The 21,692-nt window shown below is 38.6% G+C and overlaps 1 protein-coding gene across 1 annotated transcript in view; it reads left to right on the forward strand.

The window, feature by feature from the left end:
* The window catches only part of LOC124620369 (transmembrane protein 62-like), a 71,200-nt gene extending 50,215 nt beyond the window's left edge, over positions 1–20,985 (forward strand). Inside the window, exons 11-14 of the mRNA XM_047147039.1 lie at positions 14,109–14,227; positions 14,326–14,381; positions 14,466–14,687; positions 19,311–20,985. Of these exons, the coding sequence (XP_047002995.1) occupies positions 14,109–14,227; positions 14,326–14,381; positions 14,466–14,687; positions 19,311–19,377 (464 nt within the window). The 3' untranslated portion in view covers positions 19,378–20,985. The remainder of the gene's footprint in view (positions 1–14,108; positions 14,228–14,325; positions 14,382–14,465; positions 14,688–19,310) is intronic.
* The last annotated feature ends 707 nt before the right edge of the window (positions 20,986–21,692 follow it).

Genomic DNA, 21,692 nt, shown 5'->3' on the forward strand with positions numbered 1-21,692 from the left:
TATTACTATGAATGAAACCAGTCTAATATTGGAAATAATGTTGATGCATTATGAAAATTCTTGCACAAAATAGAGTGATAGTCCCTTAACACACTACAATTTCCACAGTTCTCAACCTCATTAACAGTCGGCACAAATTTTCCCAAGCAAAGTCTATTCACATTCAGTAGGCACGTATTCCAACACATGTTACTGTACAGTTCAAAACAATTAGGGGAACACTTGTAGCAACAAATTTTCCCAAGCAAAGTCTATTCACATTCAGTAGGCACGTATTCCAACACATGTTACTGTACAGTTCAAAACAATTAGGGGAACACTTGTAGCAACATCCTTTATGTTTAATCTATTTTGGTACAGGAGCAGCTTGAGATCTCTGCTTTCAATGTAGAGAACAATTAAAATCATTTGCCATCTATTGGCTGTACTTTGCATTACATTGTCAGGTGGGAGGAAGTGAGTACCAGTGTCCTAGTGTCTTGTAATGATGTAGGCAGATGGCAGTTGTTGTTTGCAGACATTGTATTAAGCCAAACACATGGAAGGCAATATCTTAATGCAGTGTAAGTTGCAAGAGCAGTCTTTTTGATCCAAAAAGGATGGACTATCAGTAATTTTGCTGCAAATGCCAATGCCTCCCTATGTGTCATCCATAGGCTGTGGGCGTGCTACAGAAGACAGGTCAGAACACAGTGCGAGTTGGACAAGGTTGCCGATGCATTAAAATCCCATGTGAAGACCAATATCTAACCATCTCTGCATTTTGGCGTTGCACAGATACCACCAGAGCACTGAAAGGCAATCTCAGAAGGGCCACTGGAGCAGATGTATCCAATCAGCCTATAATGAACAGATTATGAGAAAGTATCTTAAGATCTTGCTCGACACAGAAATGTCTTGCAGCTCACCTTCAGTTCTGCTGTTTTCATGTCACCTGCCAGCTTCTTCATCACTAGCGAAACATATTATTTACAGACAGGTCCCAATATCCTCGGATGCAAAGTGATGGCCATGCTCATGTGCGGAAGCCCACAGTGAGCAGTAACTGCCAAACGTTGTCCAGGAAGTCAACATATTCCCAAGGTTCTGTGATATTGTGGGGAGGCTCCAGTGTTGACAGCCATATGGATCATGTTGTCTGTGGTCGCCTTACCATCAGACAGTACAATAAACAGATCCTTGTGGGCTATGTGGTGGCTACTGCATGTGGTGATGGCCCTGAATTCCTTCTGATGCCAGAGTCTAGGTGGTGGGTGCCAGCAGGGATGTCTTGCAAAGCCTGGACATTGAAGTAGTGGAATGCATGGTGGTGAGTCCCTACCTAAACTCCGCTGTGCATATTTTGCACATGTGTGACAGACATGTTTGTGGTCGTCCTGTTCCACCACAGATTCTCCACGAACTCTCATGGGCTCTCATTGAAGAATGGTAATGGATACCAAAGGATGACTTCTGTATACTTATAAGGAGCATGCCATGTAGGTGTCAGGCAGTGATAAACACTCACAGACAGCATACACATTATTGCAGCTTTCAATGTTCAATGAAGAGCACCCAGGGTGACGGTATGACTGATTGCACTTTGTTTTTGACGCCTGTCTGACATTTCAGACATATTTATATAAACTATTGAGGATGTAATGGTGTTCCATTGTGTAGTTACTTTGTGAAAGATGAAGGTCTAAGTTGGTAACATATCCAGTCCTCAATTATTGCTCAATGTAGGATGGCAGACGCCCAAAGTCATATTCCCCTAATTCTTTGTAGCAGTGTAGTTTACTTTCCGTAAAATTGAACCTTTTTGCCAGTATTTCATTTGGTATGTAATATTTATTTCAGTAAATGGGCAGCACACAACAAAATGAGAAAGAATACAAAGACAAAGTTCACAGAAGCTACTTCCTCTGAAATGTTGATAATATTACAAAAATCTGACACCAGTTCACGTCTGTCCAAAATATCATTTTTATGTTGCACATGTCATGCAGTCTGATACAATTACTTTTCATGTACAGTGCCATATTAAGTGGCCCAAGTTCTCTCCAAACACTAAATCTGATAACACAACCCCAGCATATGAAGCATTGAGACAAAAGGTGTATTTATCATCTCTCTGCGCTACCACAGACTGATTTATTGCACCCAAAGCTTAAATTTCATCATTGTTTGTCACCATTCTTGTGAACACATGCCATTCAGCAATAAGCATTCACAACAGACAATCTTACAGAGCAGCCAGAGCACTCTTTGTTCAGCAGGTGAAAAAAATGGACCTAACAAAATAAATAAAATATTTGGACAGTCTGTTCTTTGAGTTGCCTATCTGCAGGTGTGAAGTAAATTGATGTGACAGTACAGAGTGGATGATCTGTGTACATGTTCTGACACTCCTGCTCACCAGTGCAAATATGCCACAGCTTGTATGAAATATGAAGTCTTGCACTTTTCGCATATTCGTCAACCCTGTGCATACTAGAAACAGTAACCAACATTGTGATGATGATAGCAGCAAAATGGAAAATCACGATCCCTTATCCTGCATCTAAGTGACTTCCCCTTCCTTCCATAACTTCCACAGACTACTCCCTCTTTCATCTCCAAAGAAAGAACTAATAGTTCTGAATGCTAAGATAGTTTCTTAATGTCATGGCAGATTACAACTGTGTGCCGCACTGGGACTTGAACTTGGGACTTTTGTGTGAGCAAGTGCTTATCCAACTGAGTTATCAAAGTACAATTTATAGCCTGGCTTCACATGTTTACTTCCACTAGTACACCTTTCCTACCTTTCAAACTTCCCTTTTTTCATACAGGACTGCAAGGTACGCTAGATAACCGTGAAGTTTGGAAGGAATGAGAGACGTACTCGTGGAACTGAAACTATGAGTGTGGGTCATGAGTTGTGCTTGGGTAGCTCAGTCAGTTGAACACTTGCTCTCAAAGGCAGAGGTCCCTAGTTTGAGTCCTGGCCCTGCACACAATTTTAATCAGTCAGGAAGTTTCAAATCTGCACACAGTCTGCTGCAGAGTGAAAATGCATCCAAGTTTCTTGCATTTTTCGGTATATCTGTTGGCAGTACTAAGAATTTGACCCCCTGAATGTAAGTATGAGGGGTAGGTACAATTTGTAGTTGCAATTATCATCTCAACACATTAGTTATGTTATATTTGTTTGTTTGTGTGCAGGTATGTGTCTGCAGTCCTAACAGACTGAAATTCCTGTACCACAGTACCACAGAATATCACTAAAGAAGTCAAACAAAATGGCGTAGTCCACTCGTAAGGTGGAGTATTGTTTGGCAATTCTTTCTTGTCAATACCGAAAATGTGGAAACTATATCAGATCAATCTAGATAACTTTTTTAGCTGTTGGGAATGGCGTAACACAACCACAAGATTTCTGCTGCTGCCAAAAACGAATTACCTCATGCTGTGGTACTGTGGCATGGGGATTTCAGTGTGTGCCTGGTTTACTGACATTTACCTGCAAACAAACAAAAAATTAATTTTGTAACTATATTGTTTCAAATTGTTGATTAATACTTTGAGTACCCCTCATACTTGTCAACCATTCCGCCTCATACTTTTGTATTTAAGAATGTATATCATTACCCTGTAAATCCAAGGACCTTCTCTCTGCTATATAAACGAAAAAAGTCCACAGGCACCTTTACTTCAAAGTTAGACACAAATATAGTGACCTAACATTCCATCAGGCCTATAATAAACATCAGAATGTCTCGGAATAAGATTTCTCCACAAGTACTGACACTAAAATAGTATGGATGACTAAACATTGAAAAGCAAATTGGAACTAATTGACATATGTATTCCTCACATTGTGGTAGTACTAGTAATATTACTACATCTAATGTCAAATGACCGGTCAAAATAATGCAATGGCTATGGGTCTGGAGTTGTATTGGGAAGGATGAGAGTTCAAATGTGAATCCGACTATCCAGGTTAACATTCTCTGTGGTTCTAAATGTTTTTAGGTAAATGCTAGAATGGTTTCTTTTTAAACCAACCTTCAATTTAGTGAGTGCCCCATCATGTTTCATCCAAGTTTGTGCACCATCTCTAATTAAATTACATAACAAGAAGGGCAGTAAAATAAACTTCTTTCCTTCCATCTGTAGGTAGGTCAAAGATAATATTTCATTTAAATTCTATACACAGGAAGTTCAGAAGAGTTTATTAAATACAATCATGAAATTACAGCTCACCATTATGTATTACTGATTCCAACTAAGATTACAAAATGGTTCCTAATGTTGGAAGCTGCCACAGTATTAGGAGTCTGTACAGCAGTACACCTGTAATGCCAGCATCTTTTTCAGTTTCTGGCCTTAGATGTATATGTTTGTCCTCCTTTACTTTAGGTGTATTATTATTTACTTGTTGAATAGAATCCATAAATTGTATTTTGTACAAAACGGAGAAAATTTACACAATATTATTAAAGTAAATAGAACATGACATGTAGTTATAACTTTTTTATACTACTCTGTCATAAGGGTCAGGTTTCAGTCTTGTCACACTCGCTGTTTGTACTATATATTAGCCTGTATGTCTTATAAAACTTTCTCTAAAATATGTAGTTGAAATGTTCTGGATAAATTATTTAAATATGATCAAATAACATAGTTCACACAAGTAGATTATAATTTGCAGCTCACTTTTACTCGTTAATTACTGAATCAAGCTTAAATTAAAAGATTGTTCATAACATTGGAAGCTGCTGTTGTACAGGATGGACATAAAGTATTGATCCATTTCTATGAAATAATTGATGCATTTATGCAATATGCATGAATTTCTGTTTACACTGTATATATATTTGTATCACAATTCAGTATGGCCTAACTTCATTTCAAACTGTTGTCCCCATCACTTAAAAGCACTGATTTAATTCTGTAGTATATCTTGTCAAATTGGCAACAATGAATCCCAGATTGAAGCTCTTAGATCCAGGAAATGCCTTACCTCTGTTTTTCACACCATTGCCTTTATGTACTCAAGTGAAGAAATTTTAGGATGTTAAATCAAGTGATGAATGCAATGGCCTTGGTCTTTGCTAAACCTCTGCCTGTCCATCTGTCTGTGAATCTTCCATTAGATACTCCCTTAATATGAGAGCAAAATGAGAGGGTGCTCCACCTTGATGCAACACATCAGTGTCAGCAGTGTCTTCTTGTTGAATCTGTGGTTCCAGGAATTGCTCCAGCATATCAGCATAAATGTTTCTGTAATTAGAGGGGCTGGACAGCTGTAGTAAAAAGCCGCATCAAACCAGCTTCGAGATACAGAAACTAAAAGTTTCATGGAAATCTAAAAATATTTAATAGAAAGTAGAAACCTTATTTGTGCTTCAAACACTTTGCTTAATACTCACAAACCATGTAGTGAAAAAGTCAACTCTCTTTCTGCTACATAATATTAATTTTGGAGCCAGTTTAATTAAGATATAGTCAATAGTAGCTTATGTATATATTTCCCAGAAAATAATTTGAAATATAAAATAAAATTTGTAAGGATGAGTGCGATCCAGGGGCACAAGCATATGTGAATGGCATGGCATTGATGGCACTGTGTGGCTCTGTACATCATTTTACTGATGGCACTGTGTGGCTCTGTACATCATTTTACAGATAAGAAGTAATATTGGTCCTAGACTATTGCATTGAGGTGCTCCTGTTTCGACTTTTTTTTTTCCCGTCTGAAACTAAATTGATTTTGTGAATGTAGTAAGGTGATATCTGTCCTACAATCTGTATTCAGCTTGGTTGGTGCAATTCAAAGCACTTTTTGCCAGATCCTTGATTTGCTAGTGCTTCTGGTTTTTTTTTTTTAAGGCTCCCATGATTGATAGTATCTAATGCTTTGGAGAGATCTAAATTAACTCCTACTATGCTATTGTCTTTCATTTTATGTGTTGTCTGAAAGCAATGCTGATTACTGTGTAGTAACTTGTGGTCATTTAGGGATTTGTTGATTTGGTGCGTCATCAATTTTTCTACTATTTTGGAGAAAACCAGTACTTTTCTGCCGTATACTTGCCATTTTTAATAATGACTTCAGTTTTGATATTTTCAACCTATCTGGGAACTCTTCTTCTGTAAATGATAAGTTGACAGTGTATGCAAAGGTCCCTCAATCTATGGAGCTGTCATGAATATAACAGGGTACAAGAAAGGTACACTTAATTCAGAACTTGTGACAAACTTGCTTGAATGATTTTCTTGAAAGAGAGAGACTGTGGTTATAGAGATTAAACAAGTGGAATGAGAATCATGAGTACACTGGGGGAGATATATGTGGAACAGGAACTGGCAGAAATTCAGGCCAGGAGGATTGCAGAATCAAAGAATGTGCTGTAAGAACAAACCCCATCTATGTAAATCAAACTAGCTGGTATAGTGGTATAGGGGAGTGGAGAGGATAGGGAGATATGAATTGTGTTAAGCAGTGGCTGAAGTCAAGCATGTTGTGCTCAACATGTTCTTCCATTGTATGTTCAACTTTGCTCTTCCCTTATTATTCAGAAAGGTATTGATACAATTGCTGGCCCTGTGAAATCCTGCCCTCATTTACACACTGGCACTATGCCTTTGGAGCCTACTTCTGATTCTCAAGCACAACAGCTGCTTATACTTCGCTCCTTCATTGCTATCGTGTTCGTGTCAAGGCCCATCTAATGCTGCATTCTTCTCATGGTGTTATTTGCTCTAGGCTGCTTGATGGTCTGACTGAGGCAGAAATCCAAACATGATCCATGATCAGGGTGTCATTGCTGTCCATTGCATCCGTAGTGCCCACACGCACTCTTTTTCTCGCCTTTGATAGAGTGGTGCTCCCATTCAAGATCAAAGCAGTCTATGATGTTGCCACAGTCCGACCATACATTCCGAACCTGATGAGCTGCTACCAGTGTCATTGTTTCAACCACACTCAAATGTCTTGTCGACACCCAGCCAAATGTGTAACCTGTGGCAGGGATGCACACGAGGGCAATTGTCCGCCTCCTTCTCCCCACTCTATCAACTGCTTTGGCGACCATTCTGCCGCCTGTCAAAATTGTCCTGCGTATCTCAATGAGCATCCAAGAGAGCCGGGTAAAGGAAAAAGTGCCTTACCCGGTTGTTGGTTAGTTGGAAACCCTGTGTTCTACCAACCAGTACTTACAGTACTGTTCTTGCTACATCTTGCTTCACGAAGGACATAGCCATGCAGACATGTGATTTCAAATTCAGCACTGCAGTTGTAAAATTGCCTATTGTCATGGTAGCACCCCTGTCTCCTCCTCCATCTGTCCGACAAGCCGCCAGACTTTCGCCTCATGAGACGAAGTCACCTGCTACACAACCAGCAGGCAGGAAAGGACAGAAGGAACTCTCCCGTAAATACTTCTTATGTCCCTCCAGCCAACAAACATGTGAGTCTTCTTCTGCCAAGGCCCGGAGAAATCCAACAATGCCAAATGGTCATCTCCTTTGCTGACTGGGAGATCCTCTTTGACGGTGTCACTATGTGATACCCTCGTCTGGACAACTTCCATGTCACTAGGGCACACCGCCAACCATTTTTCTGCCCTGTACTCCACAGATCAACAGAAGGAGAAAACCGATGCCTCTGTAGATCTCATGGACCAGGATCCTCCAGCCTCTGTGACTTGTAACAGTGAGCCTTCAAAGGCTGGCGCAGAAGCTGGAGGATCCTCTCCATTACACCCCTTCATTTTTTCCCTCCTCCCCTTTCTTCATCGTGACTCTCCTCCAATGGAACACTTGCAACATTCAGTCCAACAAAGAGGACTTACGGCTGCTCTTGGAATTGCAGCGTCCATCTTTTTCTTTACGCCTAGGAAACAAAATTGCATCCTCGTGACAATTTCGAGCTCTCTCATTTCTTCCCGATCTGCTTTCACCTTCCCCCTCCCCCCCTCCCTGCCCTCCCCCATCTGTTAAGTAGTGTTCCCCCACCACTTTGTGCTTATTGTCATCAACCTTTGACAGTTCACCATTTCCTGACGGAATGCCCTTCTTTTAACCACTTACATTCTCATTTATGTTTGCCGTCTGAATTATTGGCCGTTTTAGTGAACAACCTGTGGGCTGTTGACCACATTTTTCTTTTTATCCATCGTAGCAATATGGTGAAGGACATTTAATCTTTAGTCCAGGGCATCCGTTTCTCTATGGCATATTATACGCATCTTTCTCTTAAGTGCCTGATTTTAGCTGTCCTCCTATCCATTGATTGGGCTTAATGTGTAGTCATTTTTAACTCCTTTTTTTTTTTGTCTTTGTGTTCTGCGGTTCTGACATGGGCACATACGACCTCAGTTGTTTTTATGCCCTGAAACAAAAGAAACAAACATTCCCTGGTTGCCTCTCCTTCCCAGTTGTCTGCATCCCTTCTGCTATCTTTCTTCTTGTTCCTCTCACTAACTTCACTTGACACAATCTCTATCCTAGTGCTTTTGTTAGCTAGCTCTGAGGAAGGTCAGTCTTCTTTATGTGCCTGTCAGCCACCCAAAACCTCAGTTAGAAAGTGAGTGAATAGCATGCAGTGAGAACTTTCCAGTATTGCAGAGATTAATTAGGTGGATAAAAGTCACTTTGCTGAGTGGAGACTTTTTGTTTCAGGGTAGACTTGAGGAACCTTAGCTGGGAAACTGGAGAATAAGTACATGTCAGTGAGACATATCTGCAACACCTTTGTTTTTCTGTTGAAATTGTACTATTGCCTCTAGCACAGATAAACCATTACAATTCATGGAAGAATTTAACAAAGTTGTTGTAAAAAGCATGCTTGAAAATCAGTTATAATTAAACTACAGTAGTGTACAATCAGCACCTCAAAAAGAAAATTATAATTAACATAGAACCAATAGTAGTGTGTTTCTGTTAAGGTCAGTTATAGACTAGATTGGCAGCAGAAAATTAATATGTAAGTAAGTAAACAATCAGGTAAGAACAATATGGACTGCATATAATAAGCAAAATAGGTTTTCCAAAACAAATATTCTGATGTGTCTGAAATGGAAAGCTGATAATCACTGAGTATTACCAATTTTGACTACTGGCAGTGATGCATAGATTTTTAATATGAAAACATTCAAAACTCAGTGGAGGGATGCATGCTGAAAATTATTAGGAGTTGTAGGAAAACAAACCAGTGGATTAGGGAATAGACTGGGATGAAAGATGTAATTATGACTATAATGAAAATCAACCAAGAGATAAGAAAGGATTGTGATGACCTAATGCAAGGTGGTTAGATGACAATATAAAATATGCATCAACCCAACCTTACCACCTAATGGTGGCTTGTGCACCTGTATGTGCAAATGCACATGCAACAATTGCTCCATCTACAGTTTCCTCTACACCATCTATGTGTGTCATTGTACTAAGGCTCTGCAAAACTGAGAAACTCGGTAGGAAGAGGGCTAGACGTGGTGGAGCGATATTCATTAGTAACACTAGTTAACAGAAAATATGTGTTCACTATTTTTGTTTGGTAATTGTTTGATGCTACAATTTCATGGTCACTGAATCCATAGATGATTTAATTTTTTTTTCTATCACTCACAGTTTTTGTCACAATGTGATTTCATTATAGATTAGAAAATTGGCAAACATATGTAATCAGAATGGAAAGTAATTGATTTATTCTGTATGAAAAGAGGTTTCTTTCTACATCTATATCTATTTTCCACAAGCCATGTTATGATGTGTGACACCGGGTACTTTATGTACCAATATCACTTCCACACTTTCCTGTTAGTCATGGGAAGAATTTTTGATAAGCCTCTGTGAGAGCTTGAGTTTCGCCTTCAAAGTCTTTCCATGAGATATACATAGGAGGAAGTAATATATCGGTTGAGTCTTCTAGGAATATTCACACTAAGAATTTTAATATTAAACCACATTGTGATGCACAGTGCCTCTATTTTAGTGTCTGCCACTGGAGTTGAGTATCTTTACGATGCTCTTATGCTTTCTAAACAAAGCTGTGACAAGATGCTGCTCTCCTTCGGATCTTTGGTAATTTCGTCTATCAATCCTATCTGATACGAATCCCAGACAGACAAGCAGTATTCAAGTACTGGCCAAATGGGAGATTTATAAACTACCTCCTTTGTTGGTGGGCAACACTATCATATATTCCAGTCAGAATTTAGAATTTCATTACTTTTACTGTCTGATTTCAGCCAGCTTTCTGTCCTCAGTACGGGCGTTGTTATTGATTAGAAGTGAGACTAGTTCTGGAACCTTTCTGTAGATGCTCCAGCAATTAACTAATTAATACTACATAAAGGTTTTCTTTATCCCATCTTCCATCATGAATGCTGCTTTCTTTAATTAATAGGGATAGTATTCGTCCCTGTCTAAAATCAGAATGTATCTTACCATGCCTGTGGACTGATTTCTCAATATAGTGCTACGTGTATGTTGCTGTCATTGTAGCCTCTTCCTTGGTGTAGGGCATGCCTGACCTATTGAAGGGAGGAGGGGCGGGGGGGGGGGGGGGTAGAGTAGGCAGGGTTCTACAATTTGCCAACTGATAACGGAAGCCGAGAAATACACATCTAAAATCATCACAGGACCTTTTGAGCCCTGGTTTAAGCCCTCCACCCTGGTCCAAACCAGAGGATCATGATTGGTTCTGGGAACAATGCTGCAAAATTCAAGTTCTGCTTCCACCCCAAGAGTAAGGCTAGTTGTCTTTACCAATGCAGGCAGCCACGTGTAGGAACCAAGGAAGGCCTCTGAACACAAATGGCAGGTATCATTCGTGCTGACATTAGCCATGATTTGCAGCTAGGTGCACACAACGAACTCAGTTCCTGCTGGAAGAGCCTCCTCCATAGATTGCATGTGTCTCTTAGCAAGCAAACATCGTGTACACTGGGCTACTTTCCTGACCTGTCCTCTATTTCTCTAAGGGGATCCACCATTCGCCTAATTTTGAAGCTCCCAATGAAAAACTGTCCCACCCTGTGCACTCGTTTAGATCTTTCAGTGAGATCGGCCCCAGCTCCAATAGACGAGGCATCTCATACTCACTCAGATGTACTTTCAACAGTGAGCAGTACCTCAAACCTGTTTTTGAGGTGTAGGGGACAGCCATATGACCTAGTACCCACTTTTGCCTGGTACACAGGCCACCATTGTTCACCATTCAGCACCAGTTAATGTTGACCATCCAAGATGAGTGAACTGGAATGCACTGTACAGTCAGGAATCTCAGGCAGTGGTATAGGCTCTGGAGGTGCCAAAGTATTTGCCTCAGATGTCCCAGTGCCACCGCACTCCAGGGCAGCAGCCTGAATCTTGCTTTTTGTAACTAACACAGCTTCCACCTGTTTACAGTCCATGGCCAATTCCACCTGCATCTGTAAACAACAGGCACACTCCCCATCAGTCATTAATCAGATTAATCACTTTTTTTATACCACAGAGAATACAACACTAACCCAAGCAGTTGTTGGACACAATGTAAAGTATTGCTGCTACAGTACTTCTAATTTCTACTGCTCTCAAAAGTTAGCTCACATAGTGCAAATGCTCTAAAATTTATGCAAAAATTTAGAGTAAGTTAGTATACACATTTCAACATAGTAAGCAACATAGATACAATTCAAAGACCAATAACTAAATTAAATTCTTTGCATAAACAGGAACTACTGTGCTGCTAATGCGTCCACTGGGCTCCACTGCTGTGGCTACACTGACTATGCAACCATTGTATTAATTGATCGTGAGACTCAAAGTGGATCAGATGACAGTAGTGCTAATGGCGGCATATAAAGTCACACTAAAAAGTTAGCTCACACAATGCAAATGCATTAAAATTCATTCAGAAAGTTAGAATACGGTAGTATGTACTAGTCAAGAAGCAGACACAATTCACTTCGTAGTGGAGGCATGTGAGAACAAAAAGTAAACTTAATCCTATGTATAAGTAGAAAAACTCTGCTCCTGCTGGGTTCTGCGGGTGTGGGTACTTTTGAGGTATAAGTGTGAAAACACCTCTTTATTACAAAGGAATTGTGTGTCCATTGTTTCATACTTCTTTTCTCTCTTCCCCTAAAAACATTTAATATAGCCTTTGCTTCAATAAACTGCCAATTGTATATCTCTTTGAGTGATCAGTATCTTATGATATTGGCATTCTAGCAGCTCTGGTATCATATTTCCATCACTTCTGACTTCTTGGTGAAAGTAGTCACTTTTTTTCTCACTGACCTCACACAGATTTTCAAAGGAAAAAAAAAAAAAAACAAAATCGAGGTGACTGTTCAAAAAGTGGTTGCTTAAGTATTGCTCATCATTCCAGGGCTCTTACTAAGTTGGATTAATCAAACAGTTAGAGCTGTGCATTATGTTACGTGATCATTTAGTTGGCTTGAAAGTTATGGAAATGTCCAGCTCCAATGGCAGTTGCTATGAGAGAGGTGTTGCACATCACGGAGAGCCTTACTGTTGAAAATGCGGTAGTGTACATTCCAAGAAGTGTTGGGGGCAGGACAGTGCTAGTACACATTTGGCATGTGTCGCTATGAACTGTCTGTATGATGTTGAGGTATTCTTGTGGCTAGCGAGATCCCCAGCTCTTTCCCAGATAGGATATGTGTGGGACCAGCTCATACGTCAACTCTGTCCCAGTGCCAGTAGATGATGTACTGAGGACCAGTTACTGCAGTTGTGGGCCAGCTTGTCTCAGGAGATGATCCAACGGCTATGTGACACCCTTTCCAAATGAAGCAGTGTAGCGTACAGGCGAAAGTGGATGCTACTTCTTACTGATACGTGGCCTCGTACTGCTGAATTCTTTGTAAATATGACTTAATTTTATAATTACTGAAATAACATCATTTACCCTCTGAAACCGTGTAAAGTTTCATTTAGTTTCCTGCTCCTCTTCTGGATGCTTCACTTTTATTATCAAACATCATATACCGCTAGATTAATTTTATTAGTCTCTATATAGTGTTAGGATTGACAAGTAATCTATGTCACTATCTGTGATTGTGTGGGGCGTGTGATATAATAATAAAGATTTGATTTAAAATAACAAAGATTTGATTTAAAAACACCAAGGCCAAGATATTGATGTCTTTGGATCACTTAGTGCCTCTGACAACCATACCTGTGGTACACTATCCTTCCAGTGTTCTGTGTATTTGGCTAGTCATATGAATGGTATTAAACCTCAGCACATTTATACCCACAGTAATCTCAGCACAAGCCTGACTCCCAGAACCTGGGATCAACTTGGCCAGTTAAGTCTTTATATTTAGCTTAACATTTAATAAAGCTTTATGTGCCATAGAATATTCTTTAATGGAGCATGTACTGGCTGACACCTTTGAAACTTCCAGTATGGCTAAAAGAGAATAACCGAACAACTACTTTCTGGTATTTCTTTCTTTCTTCTTCTTCTTCTTCCTCTTCCTTCTCTCTCTCTCTCTCTTTTTCCACTACCTGTAATTCAGCTCCTTTGCAAACCTGTCATCTCTTTTGGCCTGGCAGATGCAGTTCAGTCATTACATCTCTTCAACAGAACACAGTTCTCCCACAGCCGTCTGTTGCTGCACCCACTCTCAAGGTTGCCACACAAAACAACCAACACATAATTATTGCAAATCAATACTAAACTATTACTTAACAATCCTTTACTTACTCATTTGTACTAATTCCATTGTCCCCCTCTCCCCCAATTTCACCACTTTGCTAATAAAAATAATCACATGAAAAATTTCTGAATTACTCTTTTAGATATTACATGGCTTTCTCTCTCTAGGGTGGCTAATATAGATGCCACAAGGCATTAAATAAAATGAGACTTTAAGATTAGTTGAGATAGTACTCAAAGTACCCCCCGCCACACACCGTCAGATGGCTTGCGGAGTATGGATGTAGATGTAGATGTAGGAAAAGACCCTGTAAGACCCAGCAGCCATCTCAACCCTGCTCCCTCCCCCTCCCCCCTCCCCCCAGACACTTGCAGTTACTCCATACTTTACGATGAAAGTGTTTTTGCCCCTCCAGGACTTACTGTTCTCATAATATTTTTTTCTATTTCTAATGTGTAGGTCCGTGGTCAGTGGGTGAAGTGATAGAAGGCTACACTGGCGTAATTTTTGCATGGGGTATATTCATCAATAAGAGCTATCTCCCTGGCTCTTTCACTTATGCTTATGGATTTTTGCAGGTATTTTTCTCATTGTAATTAATTAAGGCAATATTCTTAATGCCTGTGTACAATTTCTTGTGTTCTGAAGACTGTTTTTTTCTTTTTTAATGTTTCAGATGTGTAGTTTTCAGCTTCCACTTACCCTCTTCCTTGCACATTATCTGGAAAGAAGGTACATTTTTAAAAAGAGTTCTTCTCATTGATGAGAGTAATACACATGTTGATAGTCCTTAATTTCTGCTCTTTATATTTCCAGGCTTTATCATAAAGTCGCAAACAAATCGTGCACAATAATGCATACATTTCTTCATCATTTCCCATTTGCTGTGATAGCGACATTGCAGATGATGTTTGCATATTTCTTTTGGCTTGCCTATGGAACAATGGCTTTTCTCTTGGGCCCTTTACGTACTTGGTCCGTGATTTTGGCTCTAATTTTGTGGTGTTTAGCTGTAAAACTTCCAGACAACTGTCTAAGGTAAGTGTATTCATAGTTCATATAAGAAATTTATATTTAACTGAGATAAAAGAGATGTTTACAGTTTTTTCTCTTGGTTTAGTGATAAACCTAAGAGCAGACAAAAAAAGTCATAAACCATATGGAAATTTTCAATGTCAATATATGAAACAATACTTGTAATAGCAGAAAAGTCATCACAAAAGTCATTTATTTGATTAAGCACATGGTGAAAGAGAAGTGCAAAGGTGGAAATTTTAGGTAAGGAATAATTCCATGTACTGAGGACGAACCACTTTTGTACAGACGTAGAAAATTTCTGCTGCTTTACAGATTTTTGAAAGAAAGAGCTGAAAGTAATGTACCTCATCATAAGTCCTGAAACAATCAACTCTTTCAAAAATAAAAGCTCATGTGAAGTTGTGCACTTCTTTAAATTTTAGTCCGAATCACATTTATAATATGATAATAGTCATTACCAATTTCAGCTGTAGATTAGAGATAGTTTATTCTATATGTTATAGTTTGGATGGCACTTGGTAGACAAAGCATTGTCATATTCAGTATGATTGTCATCATGTTATAAATATGACTTTATTTAAAATAAAAATAAGTTTGATAAAAATAAGTGAGTCAGTCAATTTTGTCCATAAAAAGGGTGTACCTTTCTCCTTTTCATTTGGTGTTGCTGTTATTTTTAGAATACCAAAGTGTTGTGTTGAGAAGTAGTAACAAACATTAGTTTTGAAATATGTAATGCATTACAGTCTTAGCGATTTTTTTCCAAAAATATTAAAATCAATCATTGTTCAGCCCATTTTTAAGAGAAGTAATAAAATGTATCTATCCTTATTAACATTCATTCAAACAATGGATAGTCGAGGTTGGATTATCAACAATTATGGAAAGGATAGATTGCTACTAACTGTAAAGATGACATGCTGAGTTGCAATCAGGCAGAACAAAAAGATGTACATATTAAGCTATTGGCCAAAGCCTTCATTGGAAAAGAGAAACACACACTCATTCGTCCAAGCAAGCATGCCTCACCCACACGACCACTATCTCTGGCTGCTTAGGCCTGAGCAGCCAGAGATAGCGGCTGTGTGTGTGAGGCATGCTTGCTCGTGTGAAAGTGTTAACATTCATTCATTTACACAATCAGTCATGTTCCATAGATCATTTCAGGAACCAAAATCTTTAGTGTTTTTTCTCTACGGCTCCCTCTAGTACAATGGAAGTTATTTATGGATATCTTAATGCATCTCCTATCGTCTCTCGCCTTCTTGTAGCCAGTATTTTCCACATATTACTTTCCTTGTTCATTCTGCAGGGAACTTCCCCATTTCGTACCTTGTCAGTCAACATAATTCTCAGCATGCTTCTGTAACACCACATCTCAAATGCTTCGTTTCTCTTCTTTCCTACAGTCCATGATTCACTTCCATGCAATGCTGTGCTCCATTTGAATGTACTCACAAATTTTTTCAAGGCTTATATTTGATAATAGCAAACTTCCTTTACCAAAAAAATAAACAAATAAATAGAATAAAAATTTAAAAAAATGTGATAAATGCTCTTTTTGTATGTGCTAGTCTGCATAAAAGAAATATGCAATGAGATGAACAAATATGAGACTTTTATTCAAGGACAATAATTACATTGAAGTCTCCAGAATTCTTGATGGTTCACAGGACAATGTAAAAGGTAGGACATGGTTTTTAATAGAATGTGTGATCACCAGTGACAGCAGTGCATGCTCTGCAACGTGCTCCTGTGCTGGCCTCAAGATTGGTAAGGAATTGTTATGCTAGGGCATTCCATCCTCCACGAACATGGCTAACAACTGTTGGATGGTGATTGGTGCATGTGGACATGCTGCGGTATTTCTCCCGAATGCAACCCGCACATGCCCGATGGGATTTAAGTTGGGGGAAGAGGCAGGTCAGACCATTCACTGTATATTCTCTAGTTTCAAGAGCTGCTCTACCTTTACTGTTTGATGTGGTTGCACTTTGTCATCCATAAAAATGAACTGTGGACCAAATGCACTCCTGAAAAGACGCATCTGAGGAGTAGTGTAGTGTCATAATAATGTTGTCTGGTGAATGCACCATGTTCAAAGATTTAGAAGTCAGTACATCATTGCAACATAATGTCTCTTCACATCGTAACACCTGGACCACCAAAAACAATCATGTTCAACAATGCTGGACGTACCTTCATGTTGAGAGGTGGAACACACAATGCACTGGGGAACATCCTTGTACACGATAGATTTGGTGGTCCAGGTGTTACAGTGTGGACAAACTGACATCCAAATCTTGGAACACAGTACACTCACCAGTCAACATTATTATGACACTATACTCCTTCCCAGTGTGTATCTTTTCAGAGATAGTTTCAGCACTGACTTCATTTTTATGTATGACTTTGTGCAACCACATCAAGCAGCACAGATGGAGGAGCTCTTGGAGCAAGAGGGATATTTGGGAAATGGACTGGCCTGCCCTTACCCTTGACTTAAATCCCACCGAGCATATGTGGGATGTGTTGGGGAGATGTACTGCAACACGGCCACATGCACCAGCAACCACCCAGCATTTGTTAACCACCCTTTTGGAGGAATAGAATGTCCTACCAGAAGACCTTCTTACCAACCTCTGGCCAGTGTGGTAGGACTCTGCAGAGAATAAGTTACCATTAGTGATGATCACACACATTATTAAGAAGCATGTCCCACCTTCATCATCGTCCAGAGGACCATCATAAATCACAGTGACTTCAGGGTAATTATTGTCTTTGAGTAAAAGTGTCATTTCTGTTTGTCTTATTGCGTATTTCTTTCAGTTACATTCTGTACTATACCGTAGCAGTTCTTTCTAAGTGTGGTCCAAGTTTCACTGAGCTTTGTTACTTGGCAGTGACAAAGTGTGCAAAAGTTACTTTCGTCCTTGAGTTTTGCGTACCAGTGTTTATCTTCCTTGCTTCATTCATCACACAGTATTTGATTCTAAAGTAGAAGAATCCCCTCACCTGATGATGAAAAAACAGAAAGAATTTTGTTCTGACTACAAGAGCACACACGTAACGTCAAACAGAACAGTTCATTACTTCAAGAAGACTGCTACAGGAAAACACTTGCTATGGAGTGGCTGCACTACTAGTCCGAGACACGCAGACTAAATGCCAACGTATGACTAAGAGGGAGGCGGGCCGGGCCCGACTCTATAAGCCTTTGGCCGGCCTGTAGAGTGTGCACTACAGAATGCTGTGCTCGCAATCAAAAGTGGATGCCTCTGCCATCACTAGCGTTTGTGACTTCTGTGGTGTGCCATACAGCTGTCTGAATATGGTGGTTGCAGTATCTTACACAGGTCGCTACAAATTTTATAGTGTCATTGTTTATTACTTACTGTGGCTGTACATAAGAACTATTCTTCTTACATACATTTTTTTTCTTCTGCAAAATATTTTATGCTCCATTTATTTCCATATTTATTCTTTGCTCATGGACTCTAGGTGATAATTTTCAGCTGTGAGTATTGAGTCCACCATACAGTTTTATGTGCAGACAAATGTAAGATTACTTCAAGGATTTATATATGAGCAATAAAAGAAAACAGGACTACACGTAAAGAGTTTATTACACATTTTCTGTTACAATGTAACACCTGACATCTACTTTCGTATTAAACAATGGAATATCCAGGATGGAATGTAACTCACCATATAGTAGAGATGCTGAGTTGCAGATAGGCACAACAAAAAGACTCTCACAATTATAGCTTTCGGCCATTAAGGCCTTTGTCTACAATACACACACACACACACACACACACACACTCACTCACTCACTCAAATGCAACTCACACACACGACTGCAGGCTCAGGCAACTCTGCCACTGGCAGTGTGGTTTCAGTTTTCTGAGACTGCAGTCGTTTGTGTGTGTGTGTGTGTGTGTGTGTGTGTGTGTGTGTGTGTGTGTGTGTGGGTGGGTGGGTGGGTGTGGGCGCACGCGCGCGTGCCTGTGTGTGTGTGTGTGTGCGTGCGCGCGCTCACGCGAGCATGCACGTGCGCGCGTGCGTGTGTGTGTGTGTGTGTGTGTGTGTGTGTGTATTATAGACAAAGGCCTTAACGGCCGAAAGCTATAATTGTGAGAGTCTTTTTGTTGTGCCTATCTGCGACTCAGCATCTCCACTATGTGGTGACTAGTTTCATTTTAACTACTCGTTTATACTGTATATATATTTCTCTCTGAGTAACTTAAAAAAAATGTTTAATTGGTTTCGTTCATTCATGTAGGTAGTTTGTTAAGAAAACCTTTTGCCAGCTATTATCATTGTCTGCTATAAATGTTACTGTCTTGTGTAATAATTTTCCTTTTTTCATGTAATATGTTGTAAAAATGGAAAGGTGTTTTTATTGCTTTTCATATATTTATAAATCTTCTTAGTTGTGACAGTACATTTACTAAATGTTTCATTATTTTTATTTTAGCTTGTTTGTTGACCTTTTGTCTCACTTTCATGTGTATATTCAGTTGTAAACAAAAACAATTAATTTAAATCTAATCACTCTCATGTTAATTCAAGGTGAAGTTCTTAACAAAGCATTAATTTTTATCCATTGAAATCTTGCAGGGAAGCTGCTTCAGTGTGGAATATAAGAAATATTCATAGTGGAGTTGGGGAAATAAGTGCTACCTGAAGTTAGTTACTACTTGTACTGCATGCAAATGTACCTGTTCACTCCAGAATGTTTAATTTATTCCTCCGTGTAGACTTCTGACTGTGATTGTTAAGCTTTTAGTGAGTATACAGTAGATGCATTTTAAAAAGTTCCTTTATAGTAATTGTTTAAAAGAAATAAGTATATCTGTATCCATTCCCGTGTTGTACAAGTAGTTTATATCCACTATAGATGCTCTGTGTACTTCCAAAGAATAGCATTTAAAGAAAGAATGTATTTTTGTATTTTTATTAATTTTTTTCCTGCATGTTGTGGATAATGAAATATTTTCTAACAAAATAATGAAATATGTAGTACTATATTTATAAAGTGATTCCATTCCTACTTGTGCCAAACATTTATTGCTGTTCTGTCTTACTGCGCTAAGTACTGAATATATAAAGTCTATTTTGTTTGAAAACTTGTTGGACCACATTTCAAATGTACTCTTCTTGTAGAAAACTGTTTGTATCCCTAAATAATATCTAACTATGTACCTTAAATTGGTGACATTTGTTCATTTGCATAAGACAGTTGATCAATCAGCAGATCACATATTGCAATGGAAGACATCACCAGTTACATTAGTTGAAGTAGAAAGGATAGATATTACAACATTAAATAGAAGAATTTTGATTTTTAATGATTTAGTGGGATTGTATCTGTCTTGTATATCCTTATCTAACATTAACCTATATTTATGTCATCTGCTTTGTGCATTCACTTAAATGTACTTGTTTGTTTTTATGTAACTATCATTCATCGTATTCTGGTTACTCTAATAACAGAACTCTTTTGAGTGATTTTTGAGGTGTTCCATGGTATAATTAATAGACAATATTTTTCTTGATGTCAAGCCAGGTTGACAATACCATTATTGTGCAATCTGATCCGAGGTCAAAAAGAGGGTGTGTGTAAGACCATAGTCAGAAACACCTTTCAAAGATTATTAGGTAATCCGTTTTATTATGCACAAAAATGGAGTCTCAACCTGGCTGAGCATCCAAAAATATACCTTCTGCAAACAACTACACTTTGTTAACTGAGTTTTTAGGTTTCTCCATCTAACTATTTGTTATTGTGTTTTCCATACTGCAAATTACATGAACACAGCAGACAGGTATGTCAGTGAAATATTAACTTTTTGTGTGTACACCATGACTTCAGTCAGAGAACTGTCTTCAGTTGCAAATTGTTTTTTAAGAAATTTGAACAAATGCTACTGCTGTTCATAATTGTGAAACTGATGGTAGTTGTACTTATCTGTGATGAAACTGTTGTGCTTTCAATGTGTGTTATTAGTCATAAGTATATGAAATCAGATTTTACATGTAATCCAAGTACATTTGAAGATAAAATCCTGAGAACTGTATCAGTATTGTAGACAGTGAAATGAGTGCCTGTGCATCTTATCTCGTGACACATGCGGAAATTGTGCTTTTACTGAGAGCATGTATTGTAGCTGTACATAACTTCTGTTTGTAATTCATCATATTTTGTCTGTTTCCATAAACTGAATGTCATTGAACTAAAATGTTATGTACATGGGTGTTGGCTGGTAACAATTATATATGTATATATTTTTGACATTCTGGTCATTTGTGCAACATTCATCTTAAACCAGTGGAAATTCAGCATAATACTACAGAAGTTGTAAGGTGATTAATTTTGAAATTAGTAACAGCAGGAGTCCTGACATATTTACAAGAAATGTTCATTCTTAGAAACAGGTGAGGGAAGGAAACTTCACTTTACAATATGCTTGAACATGAGGGAACCTGATTGTGACTGTACTGAGTACTTAAGATTTTTTAGCAAGTACCCAACAATGCCAAACTACCATCTTTTGCTCTATTCCCTTCCTCTTTATATACTTCATTGTTTAGTTCGTATGTAGTAAACACGAGAAAAATTATTATTGAATAACAGATCAAAAAATTAAAAGCTGTAGTATCAAACAATTTACTAAATTACTTTGTCTTCAGTAAAAATTCCCAGCCATGTATCTGTGTTGGAACATCTACATTCACACACTTATGCAAGACACAGTTTTCATGAACTTCCAGATTTCATAGTTTTATGTTGGACAAAAGTCTTGGTAATTTATAATTCAACCTAGCCCATGTAACCTGTTGCTAACATCTTGACTTGCTGTTGAAAGTTTATCTTTGTTCCAAACATCTTGGGGGAAAGTTTTCTCAATAAGAACAAAATTTGACTGTCCTGGCTGTGTTCTTTTAGCATTTCCAATCATTTTGGTTACATGGACTGTGAACCATTTTTGGCCAGTTTTA

Source organism: Schistocerca americana, chromosome 6, assembly GCF_021461395.2.
Source record: "Schistocerca americana isolate TAMUIC-IGC-003095 chromosome 6, iqSchAmer2.1, whole genome shotgun sequence".
Classification (NCBI taxonomy): domain Eukaryota; kingdom Metazoa; phylum Arthropoda; class Insecta; order Orthoptera; family Acrididae; genus Schistocerca; species Schistocerca americana.